The 26,005-nt window shown below is 31.3% G+C and overlaps 2 protein-coding genes and 1 pseudogene across 2 annotated transcripts; all 3 read right to left on the reverse strand.

Moving 5' to 3' along the window:
* Positions 1 to 599: 599 nt before the first annotated feature.
* Positions 600 to 9,059, reverse strand: LOC125847426 (premnaspirodiene oxygenase-like; annotated as a pseudogene).
* A 2,258-nt stretch (positions 9,060 to 11,317) lies between these two features.
* Positions 11,318 to 12,062, reverse strand: LOC125847669 (copper transporter 5). The gene has a single exon (XM_049527321.1). It carries the CDS (start codon positions 11,804 to 11,806, stop codon positions 11,351 to 11,353), a length of 456 nt encoding a protein of 151 aa, XP_049383278.1. The 5' UTR covers positions 11,807 to 12,062; the 3' UTR covers positions 11,318 to 11,350.
* Positions 12,063 to 19,620: 7,558 nt separating this feature from the next.
* On the reverse strand, positions 19,621 to 22,356 carry LOC125847660 (peroxidase 7). Its single transcript, XM_049527310.1, has 3 exons — positions 22,098 to 22,356; positions 21,045 to 21,390; positions 19,621 to 20,242 (listed from the first exon to the last, which is right to left on the reverse strand). The coding sequence occupies exons 1-3, from the start codon at positions 22,311 to 22,313 to the stop codon at positions 19,830 to 19,832; spliced, it is 975 nt and encodes a 324-aa protein (XP_049383267.1). The 5' UTR covers positions 22,314 to 22,356; the 3' UTR covers positions 19,621 to 19,829.
* Between the last annotated feature and the right edge of the window lie 3,649 nt (positions 22,357 to 26,005).

Genomic DNA, 26,005 nt, shown 5'->3' on the forward strand with positions numbered 1-26,005 from the left:
TAGTCCAAGAATGAGGACTTGCAGATTCCGATTTGTTTACTCAAAATCAAATTGAAAGAGTACTAACATGCATGTGTAAATGGAATATAATGAGTCTGAGTCACCGTGTTGATTTTATTAGCTGGCAGTGTCACCAAAAAAACTGAAAGTATAAGCTTATTTACTCATGTTTGTGTCTGTTACGCAAATCTCCACTCACTCTCATTTAATTTACTCATGTTTGTGTCTGTTACATAACAGATTGTAACTCTCCTGGAAATGGTTGAGTGTTTCACCCTATCTTTTCCACTCACACCTACATATCTTATCTCATGATTTCGGAGCTAGGCAGGTCTGTTAGTGTCACAGATTTAAAATATCCTGAATTCATGTACTCTGCAAATGTGGTTACTCTTTCGGTCGTTGTTAGAAAGGCATGTCTATGTACTATTATTATTGATGTAACAACTGATCTAGATCTGCCTTATTTTGTACGTATCATTCTCTGATTCGTTCACGTGTCTAATTCTGTTTTTTACCTCCAAATTACTACATCACAGTCTCTTAAATAACAAAATTTTCTAAATGAAAGAATAGTATTGACTTATAGTGATCCAAAGTTAGAAAACAAACACTCTGTTATCAATACAATGACATACAGAGCATACATTACTGTCAACAAAAGAAAAACAACCACGATTACACTTGTAATTACTTTCAGCATTTTCCCAATATTCAGCATCTCTATTAATTGCCCAAGCATTCACTATTACTTTAGTTTTAATAGGTATGTCATGTCATATCCATTAATTACACATTGCTCTCTGCATTCTCTTGGAAGTAACAAAGGAAGTGGTGGATGTAACCTCAAGGTTTCTTTAATTACTAATTTTAGGTAGCTAACTGTTGGGTTTTAAATGGTGTGAATGGAAAATGAAGAGTTGTGACTTTTATGAAAAGTTGCTACTTTTATGAAAAGTTGTGACTTTTATGAAAGGTTGTGACCTTTCCGAAAGATTGTGACTTTTCCAAAGGTTTGTGACCTTTCCGATAAGGCACAATAAGAACATTTTTACGCTACCCTTTGTTTTCTATAAATTGATGGATTTCCTCTCATTTTAGTTGAACGAATTTTTCTAGACTCCTTCTACTACTACTAAATCTAGTATTCTATGTGTATTTTACTGCCGTTGAGTGGTTTGCTGACACAGTGGTTTTAGGTACCATACATCGGTGAACAAGATCGTTTTATCATGGGAGGATATATTTCATTAACCTCGGGTACTTGAGGAGAATAATTTCCTTAAGGGGACACTGTGCATTGGTGAACAAAGGAATTTAGTACGGAATAGTAAAGAAATATAAGAACATGACCGTCGACAACTTGAAAAAGAAAAAAGGAGTTCAACCGTTCCCTAAATATGGAGTCAATGACTTTGAAGGGCCATTATTGAGTCAAGCAACCGAAACCGAGCAAAGAAGTCACATCTGAGCTATTTATAACTAATGAAAAAGGATTTCGGGTGACACGAAAGTTGTGCTCGACGCTCTCTTTCCTATTCCGCTGCGCTAAGTGATCTTTCCCCCAAAAAAGAGAAGAACTTCCCTTGCTTTCTTTTTGCTCCGCTCGTGCATGGCACTCCTTGCTCGTGGAGCGGCATACCAAAAAAAGAAAAGCCGTCTTATGGCGACTGCATTCAGTGGGATCGATTTTCTTCTTTTGAGAAAAATATTTTTATATTGTTTCTAATCTTTTTCTGATTCTATTTTCTCTACTAGTTTTAATTTTCTAGTTTGAAAATACTCTTTAAACTTTGTTGTTTCTTACCAAATTCTTCAAAGTTTTGTTCTAAGTATCTTAGGAATACAAGATGAACAATAATCTTAAGGAAATTACTATACTGTTGGTATTTCTTGTATTCTACTGATTGAGAGAAAGAGATCATGGAAGCAGGGGCGGACCCACGTGGAGGTCAGTGGGTTCACCCAAACCCCCTCGTCGAAAAATTACACTGTATATATAAGGTCTATTTGTGATTTTATGAGTACATATATTAAAATGAACCCCTTTAAATATAAAGAGAAGCATGGCTCAGTGGTTAAGGTGTTCAACTCTAATCGGGAGTGTTTGGGTTTGGGTTTGGGTTTGATTCCCACCTGCAACATTTTCCCATTTGTTTTTTTTTCTTTGAAAGGTTGAATGGGTTCTTGATTTGGGCTCAAATCCAACTCTATTTCATTGTTTTTGGAAGGTTGAATGGACTCTGGTTTCAGGCTCAAATCCCAACTCAATGAAATGTCTCACTGTTTTTGGTTCAATGTAAAGCTTTATTATTTTTATTATCATTATTTTTCTCTTTATGCTATTTTTTTCTCTCAATTTATCTTTGTTTAAATTTATTAGACATATTTTAGATACTTTTGTCTTTTATTCTTCTTATTTATACTTCTCTTTTTATTTCTACATAAGTCTCTTTCCATGTACTAACGATGAATTATTATTAAATTTAAAATTAATTTACAAAAAATATTATATAAAATAAATTAGATTAAAGTTAATCGAATGAAGAAATTTAAAAGTCGTGTATAATCTTTTAATAAAATATAATTAATTGATGTTCCCCCCTTAATTTTATAGTATTTCTTTCTTATTTTTTTTTCAGTTCGATTTTAAAAAGATGAAAACTAAAATAAACTTATTTGTTCTATTCATCATTTGTCTTTTTCACGTATGACTAACCTAGTAAATTGAATTAAATGAACTAAAAAATCGACGATGTCAATTATTTATCTTATGAATATATTATAAAATCTTAGTGGTTGAATTTAAAAAAAATTCAAAAAATAGAGTAGAACACTGCAATATAAAAAAGAAAAAAAGCACAAGAAATATTTTTTATAAAAAGCTTGATGAAAAAGGGTAAAAGTAAAAAAAAATTAAACGCGACATGACAAGACAAGTTAAACTTATTGGATTCAGATTACTAATTTCCTCCTATCTCGCTCAGTTTTTTATCTTGTAATTTTCACATGTTTACTTTTTTATATTTCGAATCCCCTCCACAGAAATCCTGGATCCGCCACTGCATGGAAGTAGAAGATTAATGTATTACTTCTCCATAATTCGGTGTTTTGTTTAGTAAGGTCGAAGTGAGAATGTACTAGAAGAATTGATGATATTTCGATTAAAGATTACACCAGGTAACCTTCTTATTATTTATCTAAGGAGGAAAATAGTTTCTAAAAGTTAACAATTTTGATATTTATTATGCATGTCTTTGGAAAAAGATCTGCAAACCATATGATTTTTGAATGAATTTTCCTTGGCAAAAAGTGTTGCCTTTAAAATTCTTTAGTTTGCAGAATGAGAGATGCACATTTTTGTTTGATAAAATAGTATGTCAAAATGTTGTAGTTGGAGGGCTATTTGAAAAGAAAAGCATATCTATGTGATACTCTAAGAATATGTTTAATTTTGTTTGGAGACCAAAAAGAAAATGTAGTTCTGTACTCCTTGTGAAATTTGATTCTGTCTGATTTTTGTAGACTAAAAACTTTTGTAGTTTTCTACTCTGGATAAATTAGTCTATGCTATTGGTTTGAAGAATATGAAAACTTCACATAACAAGTCAATGTTGTACTTTTGACTTTCTATAAACTTCACTGTTATATAGAAACAAATTATACAAAAAAATTGTCTTTATTGTTAGTATTCTAAATATTAAGTGGTATGTCTATTTGTGATAGAGGAAAAAATACCAATGACTTAGAGTTTGTGATTTTGTGCCTCTATGAAATGAACTTTGACATTGTGTAAAGATTGTCAAAGAGAATTGAAGCACTATAATTCTTTTGTTGAATAATATTTTCAAAAGAGGTTTCATGTTGCCAATGACACTTTAATAGCATGAGAAAAAAATATGTGAAAAAACTATTTTAAATACTTGAAAAATATTTTTGAGATCATATTTAAAATGTAGGGGGGTCTATGATATTAAATTCTATGATATTTTTGTATTATGTTAGACCCACAAAATTCTTGGAGTATATTTGATATTGTGGTCATTGAATTTCTCTTTTACTAGTATATGGTATGACTAGTATGAAACTATCAAATTATATGTATACTTGTTCAAAATGATTGAGTTCTTTTATGAAAAGATGTCACTTAAAATGTTGTGACTTTTCATGAAAAGATATGTCTATTAAATATAAGTATTTGTATAGAGAATGTTGCTGAATAGTCATTTTTCATGTTTTGTAAAAGAAGCATTTGGACCATAGTGCCTTTATTGGACTCGATGAAACTTTGTTCAAGGGTAGTTCTATAACAAACCAATTGAAAGTTATGGAAATGTCCTTCCGAAAAGGACATTTGACAAGGTGATGACTCTAAACAATGTTTGTATCACACAAAATTGTAAGAAATAGGAACAAAATATTTGTGAGAAAAAGCTATCTCACGGAGAGTTTTTCAAACTCAATATTTTTATCTGTTCCTACTTGCTTGAGTCAAACTGTTTGTGACATGAACACTTGGGGCATGTCAATTACAAAATCTTGTAAGGAAAACTGATCAACTTAGAAATTTTGTCTAACTTTGAGTGCAATAAATTAAAATGTCAAGTTTGTGTGGAATCTAAATATGCTGAACATTCTTATAAATCTGTTGAAAGGAATTCTAATCCCTTAGAGTTGATTTACACTGACATTTGTGATATGAAGTCAACATCATCTTGTGGCGGAAAAAAGTATCTCATAACTTTCATCGACAATTGCATTAGAAACGACTATGTCTATTTGCTGAATGGTAAGGATGAAGCAATAGAAAGGTCTAAACAATATAATATTGAAGTTGAAAATCAGTTGGGAAAAATATAAGAAGTGATAGGGATAGAGAATATAAATCTCATTTTGCAGAAATATGTTTGGAAAATGGATTTATCCATCAAACTACTGTCTTATTCACCTAAATCTAATGGAATGAAAAAAAAATGAACTTTGAAGAAAATGATGATTGCATTACTTATAAGTGCAAGTTTACCACAAGACTTGCGTGGAGGAACTATCCTTACTGCAAAAGGGAACAACAAAAAGTTTTGTCTTTTCAGAAAGAAAGCAATTTTGTTTGTTCAAGATACAATCTATTCCATATGAAGAATGGAAAAGAATGAAATTGTAATGACCCTCCTGGTCATTTCTGTGTCTTGCCTTCTGTGTGTCGTTTAAAGCATTCATGTAGGATTGACAGTTCGATCACCTGGTCGTTCGTTTGGTTATGGTGTGAGTTTTAGTGTTTTGGAGCTAATGAAGCTTGAACAATCATTTTCGATCAAAAGTTCAAGAAGATGACATCGGAATCTAATTCTGACGATTCCATAAGCTTCAAAAGGGTCATTTTAGGCTACTAGCATGGTCGGCATAACTCCCGAGGTTTTTAGTGTGAGTCGGTGCGATTAGGCATTTTAACTTTAAGTTTAAGCCTAAGTTTGACTTTGGTAAACATTCTGAGTAAACGCGCTCGGATGAAAATTTCGTCAGTGCGGTTAGCTCCGAAATGTCAAGTTTGGTCTAGATAGACCTTTCTTTTGTGTCTCGAGATTTTCAATATATTTCTTAGCTCTTTTGTGCGTTTTGACTTAAAATGACATTTGGGTGTGGGACCCACTTTTGTCAAGATGACCTCGTATGGAAATTTTGACTGTGCCATTGAGTTCGAAATATCGAATTTGATGTGGTTGCATATTCGTTTGCGTGCACGGAGTTCCGAACGAGATCGGAGCAACCCGTCGGAGTTTTTTTAGTTTTAGAAATTATTGCAGAAAATCTGCTATAACTGCAGAAAATCAGCAACATTTTTCCAAACTTCAAACCCTCATAACTTTCTCATCTCTCAACCGATTTAGGTGATTCGAAGTGCGGGAGCTTCATTTTTTTGGTGGATTCACGGTAGAGTATTCAAAAGTTCTTGGGTGCACGTAGTTTGAGGTAAATTTTGCGATAACCTAACTGATGTACCTTATTTCGAGCTTTTGTTTTTGGCATTATTGTTTTGGTCATATCTCACTCATTTTAGCTCGGTTTTGGGTGATTCGAAGTTCCACATGTTGAGAATTATCGTGGCATCGTCGTGGAGTGTTCAAGGAGTTCTGGACGCCATTAGATTCTTATAAATTTCAAGTTTGGACTGCTGTTGTTTATTTTTTTAGTTGATTAAAATGTGATTTTCTTGCTTGTTGGTTTTTGCTTGTTTTGAATCCCGAATTGTGTTCCATTTTGGAATACAAGTTTGGGGTGCTGTTTAGGGTGTCTTGACGGAATCAAATTTGGACAGTTCGGTGCGGGTCCCACGATTCCCGTTTTGACTCCAAAATTGACCCATCTCCGTTTGTTGTGATTTTGGTGTCTAAACGACCATAATAACGTTCTGACTCTATTTTTGATAGCGGAGCAGCGTTTCGAGGCCGTTTGGATAGGGAAAGCTTCAGAGAAGTGATTTTGGAGCGCCTGTGATCGGCCTACCGGTAGGCTACGGTTTCCCTCTCTTAGATTGAGCTTGAGAGTGTGAATGCATGTTAATTAGTTGGAATTTGGGTGGTAGTGATTGAATTATGCATAAGTGTTTAGAAATCATGTTTCAGCCTCTTTCGAAAATTATTGGGTAACTGTGAGCATGTTTTGCGTTATTAATTGACCCTTTTTGCTATGTGGAGTGCTTGTATGCTTGATAATTGTTTATGTGAAGTATGTTGGGCCTTAGTTTAGGTTTGACTAAGGCTTGCCTTAGAAATACATAATTTGGATCCGATAGGCCTTAGTTTTACCTCGACGTCGCTCAGCCGACTTAGATCCATGTAGACTGGTGTAGCAGACTTGAGTCTGATAGGTTGGGCCTTATCTAGGCGATACGCTTGCTCCGACGATAGTTATCCTTATTTCTCCAATGTTACGACTTCACGAGTTGAGTCGGTGACGCTAGTTTTGCTTCGCGATTTGAATTTAATTTTTGATTCGGTTCCAAGCACTTACATTGATTGGCTAAGTGTGGACAGCGTTCCAAGGACATTTATGAGCGTGGATCGATTAGGACTCTTTCAGCAGCTACATTGACATCTTTGTAGAGCATCCGGTTTAAGTTTCGGCCTCCATTGACAACTTTTATGAAAAGTTGCTACTTTTATGAATAGTTGTGACTTTTATGAAAAGTTGTAACTTTTATGAAAGGTTGTGACCTTTCCGAAAGATTGTGACCTTTACAAAGATTTGTGACCTTTTTGGTAAGACACAATAAGAACATTTTCACACTACCCTTTGTCTTCTACAAATTGATGGATTTCCTCTCATTTTAGTTGAACGAATTTTTCTGAACTTTTTCTACTACTACTAAATCTAGTATTCTAAGTGTAGTTTACTATAGTTGAATGGTTCGCTGATACCGTGGATTTTAGGTACGATACACCGGTGAGTAAGATCGTTCTATCCTGTGAGGATATATTCCATTAACCTCGGGTACTTGAGGATAATAATTTTCTTAAGGGAACATTGTTCTCAATGGGTTCGATTTTGTTTCTTTGAGAAAAATATTTGTATATTGTTTCTAATCTGTTTCTGGTTCTATTTTCTCTTTTAACTTTCTAGTTTAAAAATACTTTTTAAACTTTGTTGTTTCTTATCAAGTTTTTCAAAGTTTTGTTCTAAGTATCTTAGAAATACAAGATGAACAACACTAACTTCTGTCAAATCACTCTCTGTTACTCTGATTTTTCCTTTGAGGATTCTTCTCAATTCTGTTTGTGCCTTTTCCAGAACTTTGGGGTTTCTCATCATTTCAACCATTTCCCAATCAAGAACAGTCGATGAAGTATCAGCTCCTGCTAGAAACATGTCCTGCATATATACGCATTATTTATAATTACTACTCGAGTGTAATCTATGAGTTTACGTGAATATGTATTGAGAAATTAAAAGAAATACGTCACCAGTATGACTGCTTTGATATTGTCTGTAGTGAAGGAGAAATCAAGTGTGTCGCTTTCTTGGAGGTTTAATAGCAAATTAACTAAATCATTATTTTCTTGATGACTCTTCTTCATCAAACTTGTACTTGTGATCCTCTATTATCATGTCAAGCACATTGTCAAACCTTTTGTGAAGTTTCAATAATTTTTCTTTAGTCCCAGTGATGACTTGCAGAAACTTGAGTGAAGGAAACACCTCACTTATGTCCAAACCTATTAGTAAATAATTGGAAAGAAAATGCAATCATACTAAAAACACAATTGTACGTACTGGTATGCCGACGGAAGGCAGCCAGACTAAAAAAAAAGTGTGTTAAATAAATTGGAATAGAAACGTGACTTTTTTTTCTCGACAGATGAAAACATAAAGTGTGTTGCATAAATTGAGATATTGGGAAAGAAAAAAACAGGGTCCAAACCTGTTATCATTAGTGAGAATTCCTCTATCGAAGAAATGAAATAGACTGATTCTTCTTTTCTCCTCTTCCCAAAAGCTGCTCTACAAATTACAGCATTTGTGAGGGCATATATCTTTTCTGTAAGATTACTAATTGATCCAGACTTTGATTCAACATATTGAACAAGATTGAATGCTTCTTATTCCCTAATAGAGGCAAATGATACAACATTCTTTGCACTCAATAGTTCCAACGTGCATAATTTACGCATTTGTCTCCAGTAATTTCCATAAGGTGCAAACGCGATGTTTGAATAGTTTATGTGATACTTAAAAGCGGGACAATTTGTGAACGCGAGATCTTGAGTTTTTTGTATCTCTTGGGCTACACGAGGACTCGAAATAACAACCGTTGGGATCTCACCGAGCTGCAAGTGCATTAAGGGGCCATGTTTTTTGGCTAAGTCTCTAAGAGTATGGTGAGGTGGTTGGCTTGCAATTAAATGGTGAATGCTTCCTATGAAAGGCAATTTCCATGGACCTGGAGGCAAGTTTAGAGTTGGTTTTTTTGCTAGTATTTTCTTGGATAATAACTTCACAGTGAAAATGAGAGGCAATATGGTGAGAAAAGTGGCAAGAAAAAGGGGAAAATGTTGTAGCTCCATTATTGAATGATAAAATGGATTCATTGCTAGTCCTCTTTTTATAAGCATATTTTTGTTTGCCTCGAGGATAATTTGTCCGCGACACATTTCTTCCGTGAGTTCTTTTTTGTATGTATTCGAAATAACTTTTTAAATATAATAATATTAATTATTATTTTTTATGTAGAGCATCATATGATGACTAAGCAACTTAAGTTTCATAAATTGTTCTTCATAAAACGAAAAAAGAAATAAGCCTATAAGAAGGATGAATGGACAACTCGCAAACTTGACCATAGAACTGACACGCCCAACCAGCTAAGTTGAGTGCACTGTTTTAGACCTACTCCAATAATTCAGGACCATTTATAACATTTCCTCAATTATCTATCTGAGATATTATTTCTTGAGTCGCACAAAAAAAATAACACTCTTCCATCAATACAAAGCATAGCATATATTATTCTTGTGACAAAGTTCATATGTCTTGTGAAGCCACAGTTATATTTTTCTTAAAAAGTATTACAGAAATTCAAAAGTAACGCTCAAAAAAAAGGCATGCTAATAATTAACGCTTGGAAACTTCACCATACGTCACATTTGGTTAATTTGCTATCAAAGCAGTCATACTGGTGACATATATTTCTTTTAATTTCTTATGCACAACCTCACTAACAGTACTTTCAAAACAAATACTGCACCATATGATCATATCATTACTTAACTCTATTAGTAATTTAAAATGTGAATATATGCAGGACATGTTTCTAGCAGGAACTGAAACTTTAGCAAACGTTCTTGAATGGGCAATGGCTGAAGTGATGAGAAACCCCAAAGTTATGGAAAGGCACAAACAGAATTGAGAAGAATCCTCAAGGGAAAAAGAAAGAGTAACAGAGAGTGATTTGAAAGAAATTAGCTACCTAAAATTAGTAATTAAAGAAACTCTGAGGTTACACCCACCACTTCCTTTGTTACTTCCAAGAGAATGCAGGGAGCAATGTGTATTAAATGGATATGACATGACATACCTATTAAAACTAAAGTAATAGTGAATGCTTGGGCAATTAATAGAGATGCTGAATTTTGTGAGGATTCTGAGAGTTTTACACCAGAGAGGTTCATAAATTGTGGTAGTAGTAGTATATAATAATTTAAAATTTATCGGACATAGGTTTGAGTATTTACCATTTGGCGGAGGAAGAAGAATGTGTCCTGGAATTTCATTTGGTTTATCAAATGTTGAGCTTCCTTTAGCTCAACTTATTTACTATTTCAATTGGAATATGCCTAATGGAATGAAGCCTGAAGATGTTTATGTCACTGAAACTCCTGGTGCTAGCCGTAGTCGGAAATGTAATTTATGTCTACTTTCTACATGTAATGATCTTGGAATTTGATAACTAGAATATTCACTATAACAAATAAAGAATTTTGCGACTATAATAAAGTAAAACCAGACCTCTATATAAATACTTTGACAACTTTGTATGCAATGAAGAGTCGCTAAATATCAGTAAAATGTTTTCACCAAGGGATTTTCAATGTTGATTGAATTTTTGAGGCATTTTCCATTTTTCAAATTAACTTAATTGCTCAGTTTTCAAGACTACTTTTAGAGTGTTCTTCAAATTTTACCCTTCATTTGGATTTTCAATGTGATGACTTCAATAAATTTGACAATAATTAGTAAGGGTAAAAATAGAAAACTATGTCTTAATCTACTTTTCATAAAGGGGTGAACTGTGAAACACCTCAAAAATTCAATTAGGGAATATTTTCTTTTGTTGTACTTGGAAGTATGATGAGTTGAGAATGGGAAATCAATGTTGCAGCAAACAGAAAGTAATTAAGTAAAGAGAGGTCTTTGGCTTCATGTTCCTGCTGGAGTTGTGTCCCTAACGCCTAAACTAGGGAATTAAAATCTCGATAATTTCTGTACTGTTTCAAAAGTATCACATTACAAAGAGATTTGACTGTTTCTTTATTAGTTTCGCCGGATTTGGAAAAAGCTGCAGTTTCATGAGGTGGATAAATTATTTAAAGCCAGATCTGAAAAGGGGTTGTTTTAATGAAGAAGAAGAAAGGATTATAATTGATGTACACAGAATCGTGGGAAACAGATGGGCACAAATAGCTAAGCAGAAAAGGTGTAAAATTATATTGAGATCAAGAAATACAACAGAACAGAACAGAAGGAAATATGAAAGATCAACAGATCCAATACTGCTATGTAAAAAAGGAAAACATTTTCATTATCGTTTAATCAGTATTCATACATACAACAATCAAACCCATTAACTAATATCATATCAAGCACAGGCACAAGGATTATCAACGCTGACATCATCCTCATCGCCGATCCTGAACAGCAAATATCCGATCGCCAAACCCAGAACAATAGCCACAAAAACGCCGCCGTTGAATGACATAACAGCCAACATAAGCATATACCCAATTGCCGAATTGATCCCAAAAACGATCGCCGTAGCGAATCTCGCCGAGTTCCACTTACCGCCGACGGTCGGGAAAGTGTAAAGAAGGGGAGTATTTACGGCAGCGCTAGACGGCGGCGGTGGAGGGTAATTCCTCCTGAAATTGGCAGAGATAATTCTGAATCGTTGACGACGATCTTCCATGTACTGATAAAATAGGGCGAAGATAAAACAAGCAAGTAAAGTAACTGCATAGCTAGTCCATGAATCAGTTCTCCAGAAATCGAACAAAAGGGTTACTTTTTTACCCCAATAAAAGGTCATGTGCATCATATTTGCTTTCCGATTTTGAGTTCTTGCCGATTTGGGTTCTTGGAGAAGATGGGTATTTTGTTGATTCGTTGGGCAAGTATGGGCCTTTTTGTTCAATCCGATTCGATGATGATAAGGTGTGATAGAATGATGAGAATATCAAGGTGAAAAAGGAGAAGAATAGGAGTTGGTGGGTTTTAGTTTGTGTAATGTGTACTATCTTGTACTATACGTTTTAGGACAAAGTTTATACCTATCATTTGAACTTGTACTACTATTTTCCTATCGTTTAGTAGATATCTCTTTGGTTTGAGGTCATCTTTATTAGAGAGCGCTTCATTGTGACTTATCTCGGGTTCAAGTCCTTATAAGTATAGAATTGTCTTTGTTAGAGAGAGTTACCTATTGCATTTTTAAAAAATGTGAATGAAAAATAAAAAGTTGTGACTATTATGAAAAATTGTAATAACTCTTATGAAGAATTGTGAATTTTCTGAACAATTGTGACTTTAATCAAAAGTTGCTTGTGACCTTTTCTTATTAAGCACAGTATACACTTGTTCATATTATCATTTGTTGTCTAATACTCCCTCCATTTCAAATTAATTGATTGTTGAAATTTTTTCCATTTTTCAAATTAACTTAATTGTTCAATCCCCAAGACTACTTTTAGAATATTTTTCCAATTTTACCCTTCATTAGTTAGTTTTGGAATTGGTTATTACTCCCTACATTCCATATTAATTTAATTTTTGAGGCATTTTTCATATTTCAAATTAACTTAATTGTTCAGTTTTCAAGACTACTTTTAGAGTGTTCTTCCAATTTTACCCTTCATTAGTTAGTATTGGAATTAGTGATTAATTAATATTTAGTTATTTTAATTATAAATTTGACAATAATTAATAAGGGTAAAAATAGAAAACTATGTTCAATTTATGTCTTGATCTACTTTTCTTAAAGTGTGTGAAACACCTCAAAAATCAAATTAATATGGAATGGAGGGAGTATAATTAATGTTTAGTTATTTTAATCAATTTGACATTAATTAATAAGGGTAGAAGTGGAAAGATATGCCTAAATTATGTCTTAATCGTCTTTACTTAAAGGATGTGAAACACCTCAACAATTCAATTAATTTGAAATGGAGGGAGTAGAATGGTTTCCTCTTATTTTTCAACAACGTATTTAACGAATTTCTTGACTTCTTCTACTACTAAATCTAGTATTTTAAGTGTATTTTTGTTGTTGATTGGTTCGCTAACACCGTAAATTTAGGTACTGATAATACACATGTGAGTAAGATCGTTCTATCCTGAAAGGATATATTTTATTTATCATCGGGTACTTGAGTGAATAATTTTCTTAAGAACACACTCTGCATTCAGTAGACTCAATTTTTTTCTTTGAGAAAAATATTTTGTATATTATTTCTAATCTGTTTCATATTCTATTTTCTTTACTAAATTTAAATTTCTAATTTTGAAAATACTCTTTAAACTTTGTTGCTTCTTACCAAATTTTTCAAAGTTATCGTTGTAAGTATTTTAGTAATACAGGTTGAACAACATTTACCCCCAATGTGGAACTTGTTTTGGGTTTGAGTCTTCCTGAGTACGGTGATGCCTATATTAGAAAGTGCGTATTTTTAAGGTTGTCCATAATTCGAGAACAAAACTAATAATTTATGTCAAATTTAAGAATACTTCCAATAGTCACTCTAATAATGCCACATAAATTGGACATCTAACTAACATAAGTGTATGTATCTAGTATGTGTATATATATATAAAGAACCTTCGGTTTTTGTTTTTTTTTTTTCCTCTAGCAAAGATCGTGAAGATCTCCTTCCTTGTTAACATTTTTGTATCAAGCAAATAGTTGCTTATATTAAGAAGGGCTAACCCATCGGTGGCCCCTTAAATNTTTGTATCAAGCAAATAGTTGCTTATATTAAGAAAGAATACTAGTTAAATTTCATTCAACAATTTTTAAAATACATAACATATCTTTCCTGATTAACTTTGAGTACGATATTATTTATGTCAATCTGGAAACAGTTTTTAGGACTAATTAGAGTTTAGTCAAAGAGAAACTTTTGGCATGATTTTGAGTTTTAATAAAGTTTTAACTTTTAAGCAAGTAGTAATAACTTTATTTTTTAATGAAAGACTTGTGAATGACCTGAGCACAAGCAATAGCTTATAATTAGACAATGTTGAAATTGTAAAAAGATGATTAGACTCATCTTGTCTTCTTTAATCACAAAATAAACAAGTGATGACGGGTTGCTCTACTTTGGTAAAATGGGCCGGTGTATATTCGACCCGATTTGGGAGTCCCGGATTGAGGGGATAGGCTAAACGAATTGGGTCGGTAGACGGGCCCATCTGTTAGTTCAGATCTCGGCCCATTGAGGCACGACTCCGTTAATAGATAAAATATCTAATTACATAAATATTTCTATTATATTTATTAATTCTCTCTATAATTCTATACCTGATTTTACATCAAATACATGTAATTTGTAAATCACTCTAGATATACACTATATTCATGTATATGATGTTATTCACATTTATTTGAAATACCAATACGTGAGTGAAATATGAGAGTGGCAAGCGAGATTTGTCTATGTATTTAGAATACATGTAAATTCATTTGGATACAGTGTATCTAGAACAAATTACACTTAATTTTGACCACATATATCCCGAGATACAGGTATCTAAATGTATTTGGCATACCAAAATCCAATAAAATTCGTAATATTGTAAATTAGCATGTATCTAAGTAATTAACTTCTAAATTAGTGAGATTACGGTAATAATAAGCTAGTATTAAATTTGAAAGAGAGGAAAAAGAAAGGAAAATGGAAATAAAATAGGTGATGTCGTTTGCCATGAAAACAAGGAGTTTCATGGAGAAAAAAACAAATAAGATTAGTAATAAAGGAAGGAAGAAAGATCCAAGAAGAAGTGTTTGGTAGCTCATAGGGTAACTGATGAAAACAATATCTCATAAAAATTAGCGACCCTTCTTTTTCTACGTACTGCCCTTTGGTTATCTCCCAACCACCACACATATTAAATAGTATGATTTATTCGTATGTTTTTTAAATTATTAATTTTTTCAACTTATAGTATTTTTATATAATTTTAAATATATAAATTATTTTTAAAAAATCTTAAAGAGTGCATGTCTAAATACACCATTAAAATAATGAAATTTGAATTTAGAATTCAAACTATGTTATGTAAATTAGAATGAAAGAATTACCTAGTACATAATGATATATCTATTTTAAAAAATTGAGTTATTAATCATAAGGATTTTTTTGACTAAATTACGCTTTATATTATCCACAATATGACTACTTAATTAATAACCTAGATAGACTCTTTGAAAAAAAGTTAAATAGATCATTTTTTGAAGCAGGACAGATTCGAAAAATTATTTATTTATTATATTTCAATTTAAGTGTTTTTTTTTTAAAATATCGCTTTCTATATTTAGTAACTTTTTAACTTTACTATTACACATTACATGTTTATGATCATAAAATTCAAAGACATTATGTTACATTAATTAATCTAAGACCATAAAAAAAATTAGAAAATTTTACTTTTCTTGAATTTGTGCCAAGGACAACCAACCAACCTAAGACACATAAATAGGCAGAGGGACTGAGCGCAAACTTAAGAAATTATTATTATAAATTGAATTTTATGATCTGAACTAAACTAAATAGGTGTATAATATATCAAATATCATTTGATTTTGTGCTCTGAAACTATCATTGACGATGTTGAAATTAAAATTAAAATTTTGTCAAATAGTTGTAAAAAAAAGGAGACATCCTTTTAAAAAAAATACATAACCAACTAAAAATAGAGGAAATATTTATTTGGATAAAATATATAACTAAAACAACATTTAAGATAGGCAGAAGGTAGTACTACAACAGTAATATAGATGCTCAATACAATTTTATACATGATTTTTTTTTAAAAAAAAATCAAATAATATATACGTAAATTTTATCATTACTCTCATATAAAGTAAAGCTACTATATTAAATAGACTCTTAATATAATAATATATTACCAAACTTAGAAAGCAAAATAACGATAGCAAATTAGCTAGATAAATACAATCAATAACGATAGGAAACGAAGTAAAAGATACCACACAAATAATAAATAGGTGGAAGGTAGTATTTATTATATGGTCAATATTATTGGTCAGCCTTCATTGACTTGTCATAATTGCATGCAGTCTCATCTTAACAATCTCTATTCCCTACAATTTCCCCCTTTATATTAATCATTGTGTTCCTTAGAGTACTCAACACTTTTTAGCTCATTTGGTTCCACTCCATTTATTATTTCTATAAAGAAAAAAAGGCCAACCATGCATTGCTTGTAACATAGTTGAACAAATGGAGTATTAATTAGCATAAACATTCTCCAGTACTCTTTTGGTTGCTTGACCCATGCAAATAAGTTCCTCTTAAGGCAGGAAAATGAGAGGGGCAGAGGCGGAGCTAAGTGAGAGTTTGTGGGTTTGGACAAATTCAATAGCTTTTCTGTAGATGATAGCTCAGTGAAGATTTTGTGGAAACCCATTCATACTAAAAAAAATGGAGTATGTTTTGCAATATTTTTCTCTTCTATCCTAAAATTTAAAACCCTCAAACTCTTAATTCTGGCTCCGCCTCTAGAAGGAAAAGGGGTACAAATTTGAAGGTTTTTTTTTATATTCATTATCAAATTAATAATATTCAACAAATATATTTGTTCTGTATATCAATATATACATATATATAAAATATACAGATTTTATATGTAATAGCATGTAATATATATGTGTGTGTGTGTGTAATGAACATAATTGTTGTAATTCGCCCACAAGAGCCAGTTGCCAAAGGTTTGGCCTCATTTATTTTCAAGCAATAATAAGTTAGAGATATTTTAAAAAGAAAATATTGAGTATTATTTGTTGAAAATATAAATTTTTCATATAAGTGAAGAGATTAATAGAAAATTGTCAAATCTAAAATACTATGTCTCATGAAAGATTAAAAGGATGGGCTATAATAAATTTCATTAAAAGCAATATTATATTTAAAGCCTTCCTTCAAATTTTACTTTTTTGTAAATGCTCCGGGTTTAATTAAAAACTAAATGTCACTCTCAATTTCCACTATAGTCACAAATATTTGTCTTATCTTCAATATTTTACGAATAATAGGAAATTTCTGTTTCAAAATTGGTGAACAATCCGTAGTGATCTAGTAGGCACTAATATAATACTAATTAATTACTAAACACGGTTTATTGAAAAATACGTACAGAGAAAGTTAGATTTGTCTTATCTTTTTGGGCATGGTGGTGGAAACAGCATACATTTTCAGCTTTATCAAAGTGAAAATTAAAGTTTTTTAAAAAAAAAAACTAAGGGACCCTGACATTAAAATGATGAATCAATAGATGCATGTTTTGAAAAGATAGAAATCAAATGTACTACTAATATATAATTAGTACTTACAAATTATATGAATTTCATGATCTTTGCATTCTCATTACCAAATGATTAAACACAATCATAACAAAAATTCTTTTATAGAAATCGTGAAAAAGATATATCATTATCATTTGAGACCGATCATTCAGATAGATGGGTGAAAATTAAATCACATCAATATTACAAAAATTGAACCAAAACCATAATATATTCCATATATATTACGAGTAAATGTATACATATTTTTAGAAAAACAAAAATTGAAAGGTTACAAATTAACTAGAGAATTAAGAAGATAATAAACCATCCCCCCTTGATAATTACCTATTTGAAATTGGATTTGGACCACTCGGAACTTCATGAGCATTAACATTCAATGATTTGTCTCTCCATTTTTGAGATTGATGATTCTTTCCTTTTCTTCCCATTATTGTACTAGAAACTTGATCTTCTTTGTAGTTTCTTCTTTCAGTACTCACAGGTTTGGGAATGTTCTTCTTGATTGCATCATGATGATGATGATGATCTTGTAAAGAACTCGGTTCGACTTGTTGGTCATCAGACATAACAATAGTAACAAGAAAGAAGAAGAGAGTAAGTAATGAGATAATGTTGTAGAGAGTCATTTTACAAGTGATGATGAGAGGCTAGAAAGTCATCCCTAGCCATAAACAAAAACTAAATAAATATCAAGAAGCTAAACTATATATTCAACACTTATATATATAAGGGTTGAGTCGTTAAGAACAAGAAGGATTGATTTTTATTTTTTTTTAATCAACACGAGTCACGATTTTACTGTCACCAGTAAAAAATAAAAGAAGTAACAAATGGAAGAAGGAAGACTAGACTTTTTCATGTGAAAACCCTAAAAAGACAAAGCTAATTTAAACTAGTTTTTGAACATTAGGAGTGAAACTTTAGAGATGTAGAGAGAAAATAAAAGAGAGAGAAAAAAGAGGAGAGAATATAATCTTGAAAGAGATAAAGTGGAAAGGAGAGATATGAATTACTTTATCAATGTCTGGTGACCTTAAAAGATTACAGAGAGAGAGAGACAGGAAAAAAAACATTAGCTCATGACTTGTGTCCAAAATTCATATATCCGATTCAGAGTCGAATCTAGAATTTTATATCATATTATAAACACAAATATAAAGTTTGAATTAAACTCACTCTCTGTAAAATATCTTTTAAAAAAAAATTGAACTGAAGAACTCTAATTAAAGATGACGAGATCCAGTGGCGTAGCCATAGCCACCCCGGGTGTCTAATTGGACACTCTTCGTCGGAAAATTACGTTGTATGTCAAATTCTACAAGGATATATATATTTAAAGTTGGACACCTTTGATAAATGCTATGCATTTGGCATAGTGGTAATGGGTGTCCATTTGAACGAAGGAGTTTCGGGTTTGAACCCCAAATATCACAATATTTTTTTATTTTATTTTGACAGTCACACACTATTATTCTTGGACACCTTTAGTAAAATTTATTTTATTTTGACAGTCACACACCATTATTATTGGACACCCTTAATAAAATTTCTAGTTCCGCGACTGACGAGACCGATCCAATGTATTGTTAGGTAGGTGGGTGGGTGGGTGGGGTAAGTAGTTCGTCTGTTAGTAGAAAAAACAGAATGAATGGAGCCAAAAGGTGTAGGTGAATGAGATAAGCAAGAGAGACGTGAGAAGAGACATGCAAATGCTAAATACTGACTCACTGCCTTCTTTGGATTTTTTGATCATTGATGCAATTTGTTACGCAATTTGGACACTATGAAAATGGACAAATTCTATAAAGGGACAAGGAAGAAAAAAACCGTGGGGAAGTCACATAAGCCAGAAAATAAAATGGTCACAGATTTGAAAACAGTTTTTGAGTAGACATAATTATCCCATAATTAATTACTACCAAACAGGATAAAGCAAAAAAAAAGGTTGTTATAGAGCAATAATAATTTATAAATTTGATCATTAGTATATCAATTGGTCGATTAATTTATTATTTGAAGTCCTTTTTCATATGCTCATACTTTTTGCCTTTAAATTAGTGTACATTAGATGAGAATTACTTTCTATTCAACCCTCCTTTTTCTTTTTGTTAAGGTATCTGTTGGTTTCGTTGGTTAACTGTATTTATACGTGATTATACAAAGCATATAAACTATATATATAATAGTGTATAAGAATGTATATGTAGTATATATGTAATGTAAAACTATATTTAACGATGTATATATATGGCAAAACAGGCCAAACAAATTGAAACAGAGGGAGTATAGTTCTCCTTCACTGCCTTTAAGTAAATTCCTCAATTAATTGCAAGTACATAATTTTGGTAGAGAATTTATCCTTAGCTTAGTATGATTTTAAAGTTCATACCAGCCTCTTCATTAATATTCGAACTTCAAAGTACAAATTTAAATATTAGTATAGCAAAAACGCGAAAAAAGAAACAAACTCGCACTGATAGCGTAAGAAATTAAATCTTTTACACGATCAATATATATCTTAATATTTAGTTGGGGCATTAATGTGGGCGCAATTGAGTCGCACTTCACCATCAGTACTAAGATAATCTTGAATATTTCCCATCTTAACCATAGATGCTGAAAATAGGCTTCCAAATTCATCTGGTTGAGTAGCCAAAGCTGTGACAATTGGTGCAGTTCTTGAATCTTTGTACAACAATTGATCAGTCAACAAAAGTCCCATTCCCTTTTGTAGATTCTTGTAGTATTGAACATCAAATTTCTTTGGAGTAACAGCATCAAGATCAACATATTCAGATGCCCATCTACATTTTCTTTCCAAATAATTTAAGTAGAGATGATCAAGTCTTGTATCTGATTTCTTAGTTCCATTATAATTGTATAACCTGTATTGGAGAGATTCACATGTTGTTCTTCCAATTGTGTGTGCTCCTACATACATGTAACACAGAATATAAATTAAACCAAAATTGATATTCAATTGTATAGTTACAAGGAAACTAGATCTTGTGGAATCATATTGAATATTTAATGATACATTTATGATCATTAACAGAGCTCCAACTTAACGTGACCAAATTTTTCAAGAAAAAAAAATTCAATTTTACCCGTCAAGTAAGAATCAAGGGAAAAACGAAGTGTTTTCTAGTGTAGAGGGTAATTTTAAACCAGTAAGTTTAACTATGGACAAATTTGCTAGCACAATTTGAAATAAGGGATAATTAGTACTCCCTCCATCCCATTTTATGTGGCACCATTTCCTTTTTGGTTAGTCCCCAAAAGAATGTCACATTTTCTAATATGGGAAGTATTTAAAGGTACAATTTCTCTTTTACCCTTGCTGGTCCCACTTAATCTTAAAATAATATTCCAATACATTCATGAGGAAAGAAAAAAGTGAGTCTACTTTTTAAAGGGCAATTTGGTAAACATTTCAAAGTCGACATTTATTTTTTAAACTTCATGCCCGATCAAATATTGCCACATAAAATAGAACGGAGGAAGTAGTACTTTTGGTCCCTCATAATTGATAAATGTTGATTTTGGTCCGAATAATATTTAGCTAAGCACATCTAACCTTCGATTAACTAAAATATGCATGGTTTGTCACTTTATAAAAGGATCGTGTGACATGATTTTAGACTACGTTTAGAACTATCTTACCGTCAAATATGGAGTAATAAATAATAAAAAAATTAATACTACAAAACATTGATAATTGAAAAGTACTGACCAGAGAGGACAACCAAGTCGAGAACATTTAATCCTTTGGATTGGAATAATTCAAGTAAATCAGTGACTACTTCGTGACCCATTGGGACTAATTGATCAGCTTCTTTAGCGTTGGAAACTGTGCCATCTTTCCTGCCATATGGAACCATCCAGTAAGGACCACCTACTGCAAGTGTGGCGTCTCTCGCAGCTACGGTTAGAATATCAGCACAAGATACTGTCTTGGGGCACTCTTTCTCCAATTCTCGTTTGATATCATCTATTACTTCAAATCCCCTTAATGTCTTGCTTGCATTCGCATTCTTTTCACTTCCTTCGTAGTCTAACAATATGGAAGCATCACATCCCTACGCACCATCCATGAACAATACTTTTAGAAATTACTTCGAAAAAATGCAATTGTTATTGCATCTATACTACAATATTCTACTAATTGGTGAATAGTACTTGTGTTACAAAGCTTGAATTAAGGTGTGATATGGCATCGTATAAAATTTAAATAAGAAATGAGAATTTTTGTAATTTGTAGTCTTAAGTATCTAATGAGTTTTTCTTACTATAAATTATGTCATTAAGTATAAGTAAAATGAGTTTTTTTTACTACTATAAAAATATGTCATTAAGGATAAAATGAGAAATTTAAGATCAATCGGTAAGTTTGTGCAAAAATGTTGAAAGCAATGTCAAAAAAAAAAAATCCAAAAAGGGAGATAAACTTTCTACTAAACTTTTTTTTTTTTTGGTTAAATTATCCATTTTTTTAACTCATAATTATTCAACAAGAAAATTCATAAGGATAGAATGGGACGTAATCTATCCCCTTAACCATAACTCAACTGTCAAGTTCAAGCTTAAAAAAATGGAAAAGACCCTAGCATGGAGCAATTCCCATTAAAATTGGTCATACGTTGTTTAAATCTGAATTAGTCAAATTTATAAAATTTTAAACATCAAATGATTATAAAGAGAAAAAAAAGAAAAGACGTGTTGTTTAACTTAATTAGTTTGTACATTAGCTACGTAGTGAAACTATATAAGTAAGATCGATACATACCCTAACAAAGCAGTCATGAAAATGCAACCTCATGAGAGCAGGAGCAAGTGAATAATCTTTTTTAATCCATTCCTCCATTTTCTTGTGCACTATACACTCCAGCTTCGGACAGCTCTTGCTGTAGTAGTCATAAGGAAGATCGTCCTCATCATATGCAGAACCAAACACGGCGGCCACCAGAAACAAGGCCGCCGTGAGAAAAACAAAACTCTTCATTCTATGGTAATTGAGGAGAATATATATAGGAACTTCAATATTGATGAAGGAGAGGAATTGCTTGATTTGTTATTGTACATTCTGTTCCTATCAATATGTATATATAGTTTTTTTGAAGTAGCTAGCTATACGTGAGAAGCACCTTTATGGGTTTTGAAATTGTAATTATCGAGTCGTGCGGACATGTACAAATGTTGAGTTGACAATATAAAAAGGAATATATATATATATTTGGATTTTGATTATTTCGGGTGGGAGACAAGGTTAATTATATTAGTATACATTAAGAAGTTGAATTGACTATCAATAAACATTAAAAAGGGAAGTGCAATGGACTTGGTAAGTACACGTGGCCATTAATTGTTTGGTTTCAAATATTCAGTTCCCGTTTCTTTTAACTTGTCAATTTTTTTGTACTTAGATTAATATTTTAATATATATTTTTGTCATATTTGGGGAAAATATACAATTTATAGTACTTTTTATATAGTTATTTCATATTTATTTTTTTAATTATCGAATTAATGTTATTTAATTTATTTTTAAAGTTAGTCAAATAGATTTTTTGAAAAATAAATGAGAATCCAAAAGGAACGGCGGTAATAGTAATATTAGTTTTGTGAACAAAATCTTTTAGTTACTACAAAAATGTGGTTTGGCTATGATTTATTAATAATTCAAACTTACCCTTGATCTTCAGTTTGGCCATGATTTATTAAAGTTATACTTCGGATTAAAGTTTTGTTTAGAGTCGAGGACAAATATGATATGGTTTATTCACAATTATATATATAAAAAAAAAGAAGTATGAATTATTCCAAAATATAACAAATTTCAGTAAAATAAAGATATTGGGAATTAATGGTATTTTCAGCCTTTCTCATCGTGGAACCATCAATGAGGATTTTATAATACTCTTTAAACATGATCATGAGAAGTGTAAACCCTATATAAAGGAGGGCTAACTGTTAAGTTTGTGGTTTGGTTTTTAAAATTTCGACTAAATGTGTCATATATATGGCAAAGCTCAATTTGAGGTTTCTCTTTATACTTTTTCCTTTATTTAAGTATTTGTGTGATTCAAATTAATTTTTTTATTTCTATTTTCCATGGCGTCTGAAATTCACATTAAATTTTTGTTGAATTCACTCATTGCATGATCTATTCTTCTAAATAGAATTTTTTTCATTCTCAAGGCTAACTCAAATTAAGCTTACGCCTTAGACAAGTGATTGTTCACATGAATAAGCATTTTATTTTATTATCAAAGGAAATGCTGAAAGTGATGTCTCTTAAATGGTGCTTATTGGCAAGCCTGACCTTGTTGAGCTATTAATGAAAATATAGTAGCAATGCTAATGAAGGGTTATAAAATAAACTTTACCATAGGTTAAAATTGAAAGAAGAGTAAAGCTATCCGGGTTCTGCCTCAAATGGGCCTATGGAAATTGGCCCATGTAGTCCAGCAATATCACCTTAAAGCAACGGTTTAATGACGTGGCATATATTTTATTACTTAAAATTTTACATTTTCACAAGTCTGGTATATTATTATTGAATATTATATATATTTTATATTTATTTTTTTCATATTCCATGTAAATTTTCGAACTAAAGATGAAAATATAGTTTAAAATAAGCTCTATTTAATATATTAAAGATCAAACTTAATTAAATATAATCGTCCTATTCGATTTTTCTCTTCCTATTTCTAACTTATTCAGTTTTGATTTGTTCCATTCAGTTCATTTGATTTCGATTCAATGTTAGTTTTCACAAGCATCTTTGGCTGTATATATATTATTTTTTTGTAGAATTACTTATTTTAATTCAAATAATAAAATACTATGTTTACCCATCTCGTCGTGACAGTTTAGGTGACTTGATTTGAATTTGGTGATCCATTTCATCAATTTTTGACTGCCAGAAACATATGAATATGAAATAATAACTGATTCCTAGTAATAGAGTAAGATAGAGTACTGTTACCAAATGTTTAATTTAAAAGCTACATTTTTTCTATTTTACGCCTACAATTAATATGACCTTTGAAAGTTTAATTTTTTTTTAAAATCTAAAATACTTTTTTCAAGAGGCTAAATGATATAAACAAAGAGCAAAATAGTAAGATCAATCTATTAGTGATTTCTTAATTACCATATATGAAAAAAATAAATGCGAGGAAGTATATATTCTATGTAATGTATGTATATGCATTGCGTGATCGACGCTAGGTACATGATACATGATAATTATTGACACTTTGGTAGTTCAATGTCTAGATGAGTTTTACAGANCCCCCCCCCCCCCCCCCCCATTAATAATCACATTCCTTGTCCCCCACTTTATAGGTTCATTTACACTTTTTTTCCCTATTTTGTGTTGGTCACCGCATAAATAATTTATATTACTAGTTAGTCAATTCCCACATAACTAGTAAGTGAATTGAAAGATTCCCATGATAACATGTTTTTTTTATAATAAAAAATATTGTCATATACTTAAGATAACAAATTCAAATTATTATTTTTATGTTTAACCAACCACTATTGTATAAATTGAAATTTGAGAGAATAACATTTATTTAATTAAAGAAGTATATATTAATTTGAAGGGACACTCCCAACTTCCAACGGTGTGTTTTGTTTGAAACATTGAATTTTAGCAACCATAGTGAACATTATTGCTCACCATCCTCAATGCTTGTGACATTTAATCCTCTTTATGCCAACTTTCATGTTCCAACTCCTAAAAGCTTGGCTTTTTACCACTATGCATTTGGAGGATAATTCAATTAATTAATCGATTCCATTAAACATAATAGAAATGAAAATGTAGAGAAATGTGTAAAATAAAAATGACATTGTCTAATGATACAAAAATATTTATTAATTGACGATATCAAAAGGAGACAAGTCTATGTATAAACAAGCATACGGCATGCATTACTTGACCCATCCAAGTTTCTTTGTTCAGAGTTGTTGGGGTTGGATTCATAAAAGTTTCTTCAAGTAAACAAGAACTATTGTTTCTAGTGAAGAAGACATTGTTATCTTTTAAATCCATTCATCCACAAAATGTAAATCATTGAAATTTTTTGAATATGAACAAATGATTTCTAGTTGTATTAAATTAACTTAGATTATTTATGATTGGGATCACATGAACTAATAAATCAGTATCACCTATTTAATTAAAAAGCGCACATGTGACATCACATAATTCCCTTATAAGGAGGAGTCTTTTTAATTCAAATATATTATTATTATCATTATTATTATTAAAGAAAATTGGATTCAATACGCGTAAGAAGTGACAGTTTAAACCTAAAAATTAGCGTTAAAAATAAATGAAATTTAATAGAAGAAAAATATATTAATTTAAGCTACTTTTACCTACGTCAAGGGATCATTTTAGTTGATTAGGAGCTAAATTGTTTGAGTAATATCATATTTGCCTTTGGTATCATTCATTTGTTATATATTTAATCAATTTATTACTATTATTATCTGCATAACTCTAATCAATTATTTGCCAAATAATAAATATATAGGGTAAAGAATAGTTGAAGTAAAAAAGAATAGTGCAGGAGTGTGTAAGAAAAAAGGGAGACGCTCTCATGAGAAAAAAAGAAAGGAAGGAATAGTTTGGCTTTACCGCAAAGTAGAAGAAACGGAGTCATTTTTATAATC

Source organism: Solanum stenotomum, chromosome 12 (genome assembly GCF_019186545.1).
Source record: "Solanum stenotomum isolate F172 chromosome 12, ASM1918654v1, whole genome shotgun sequence".
Classification (NCBI taxonomy): Eukaryota; Viridiplantae; Streptophyta; class Magnoliopsida; order Solanales; family Solanaceae; genus Solanum; species Solanum stenotomum.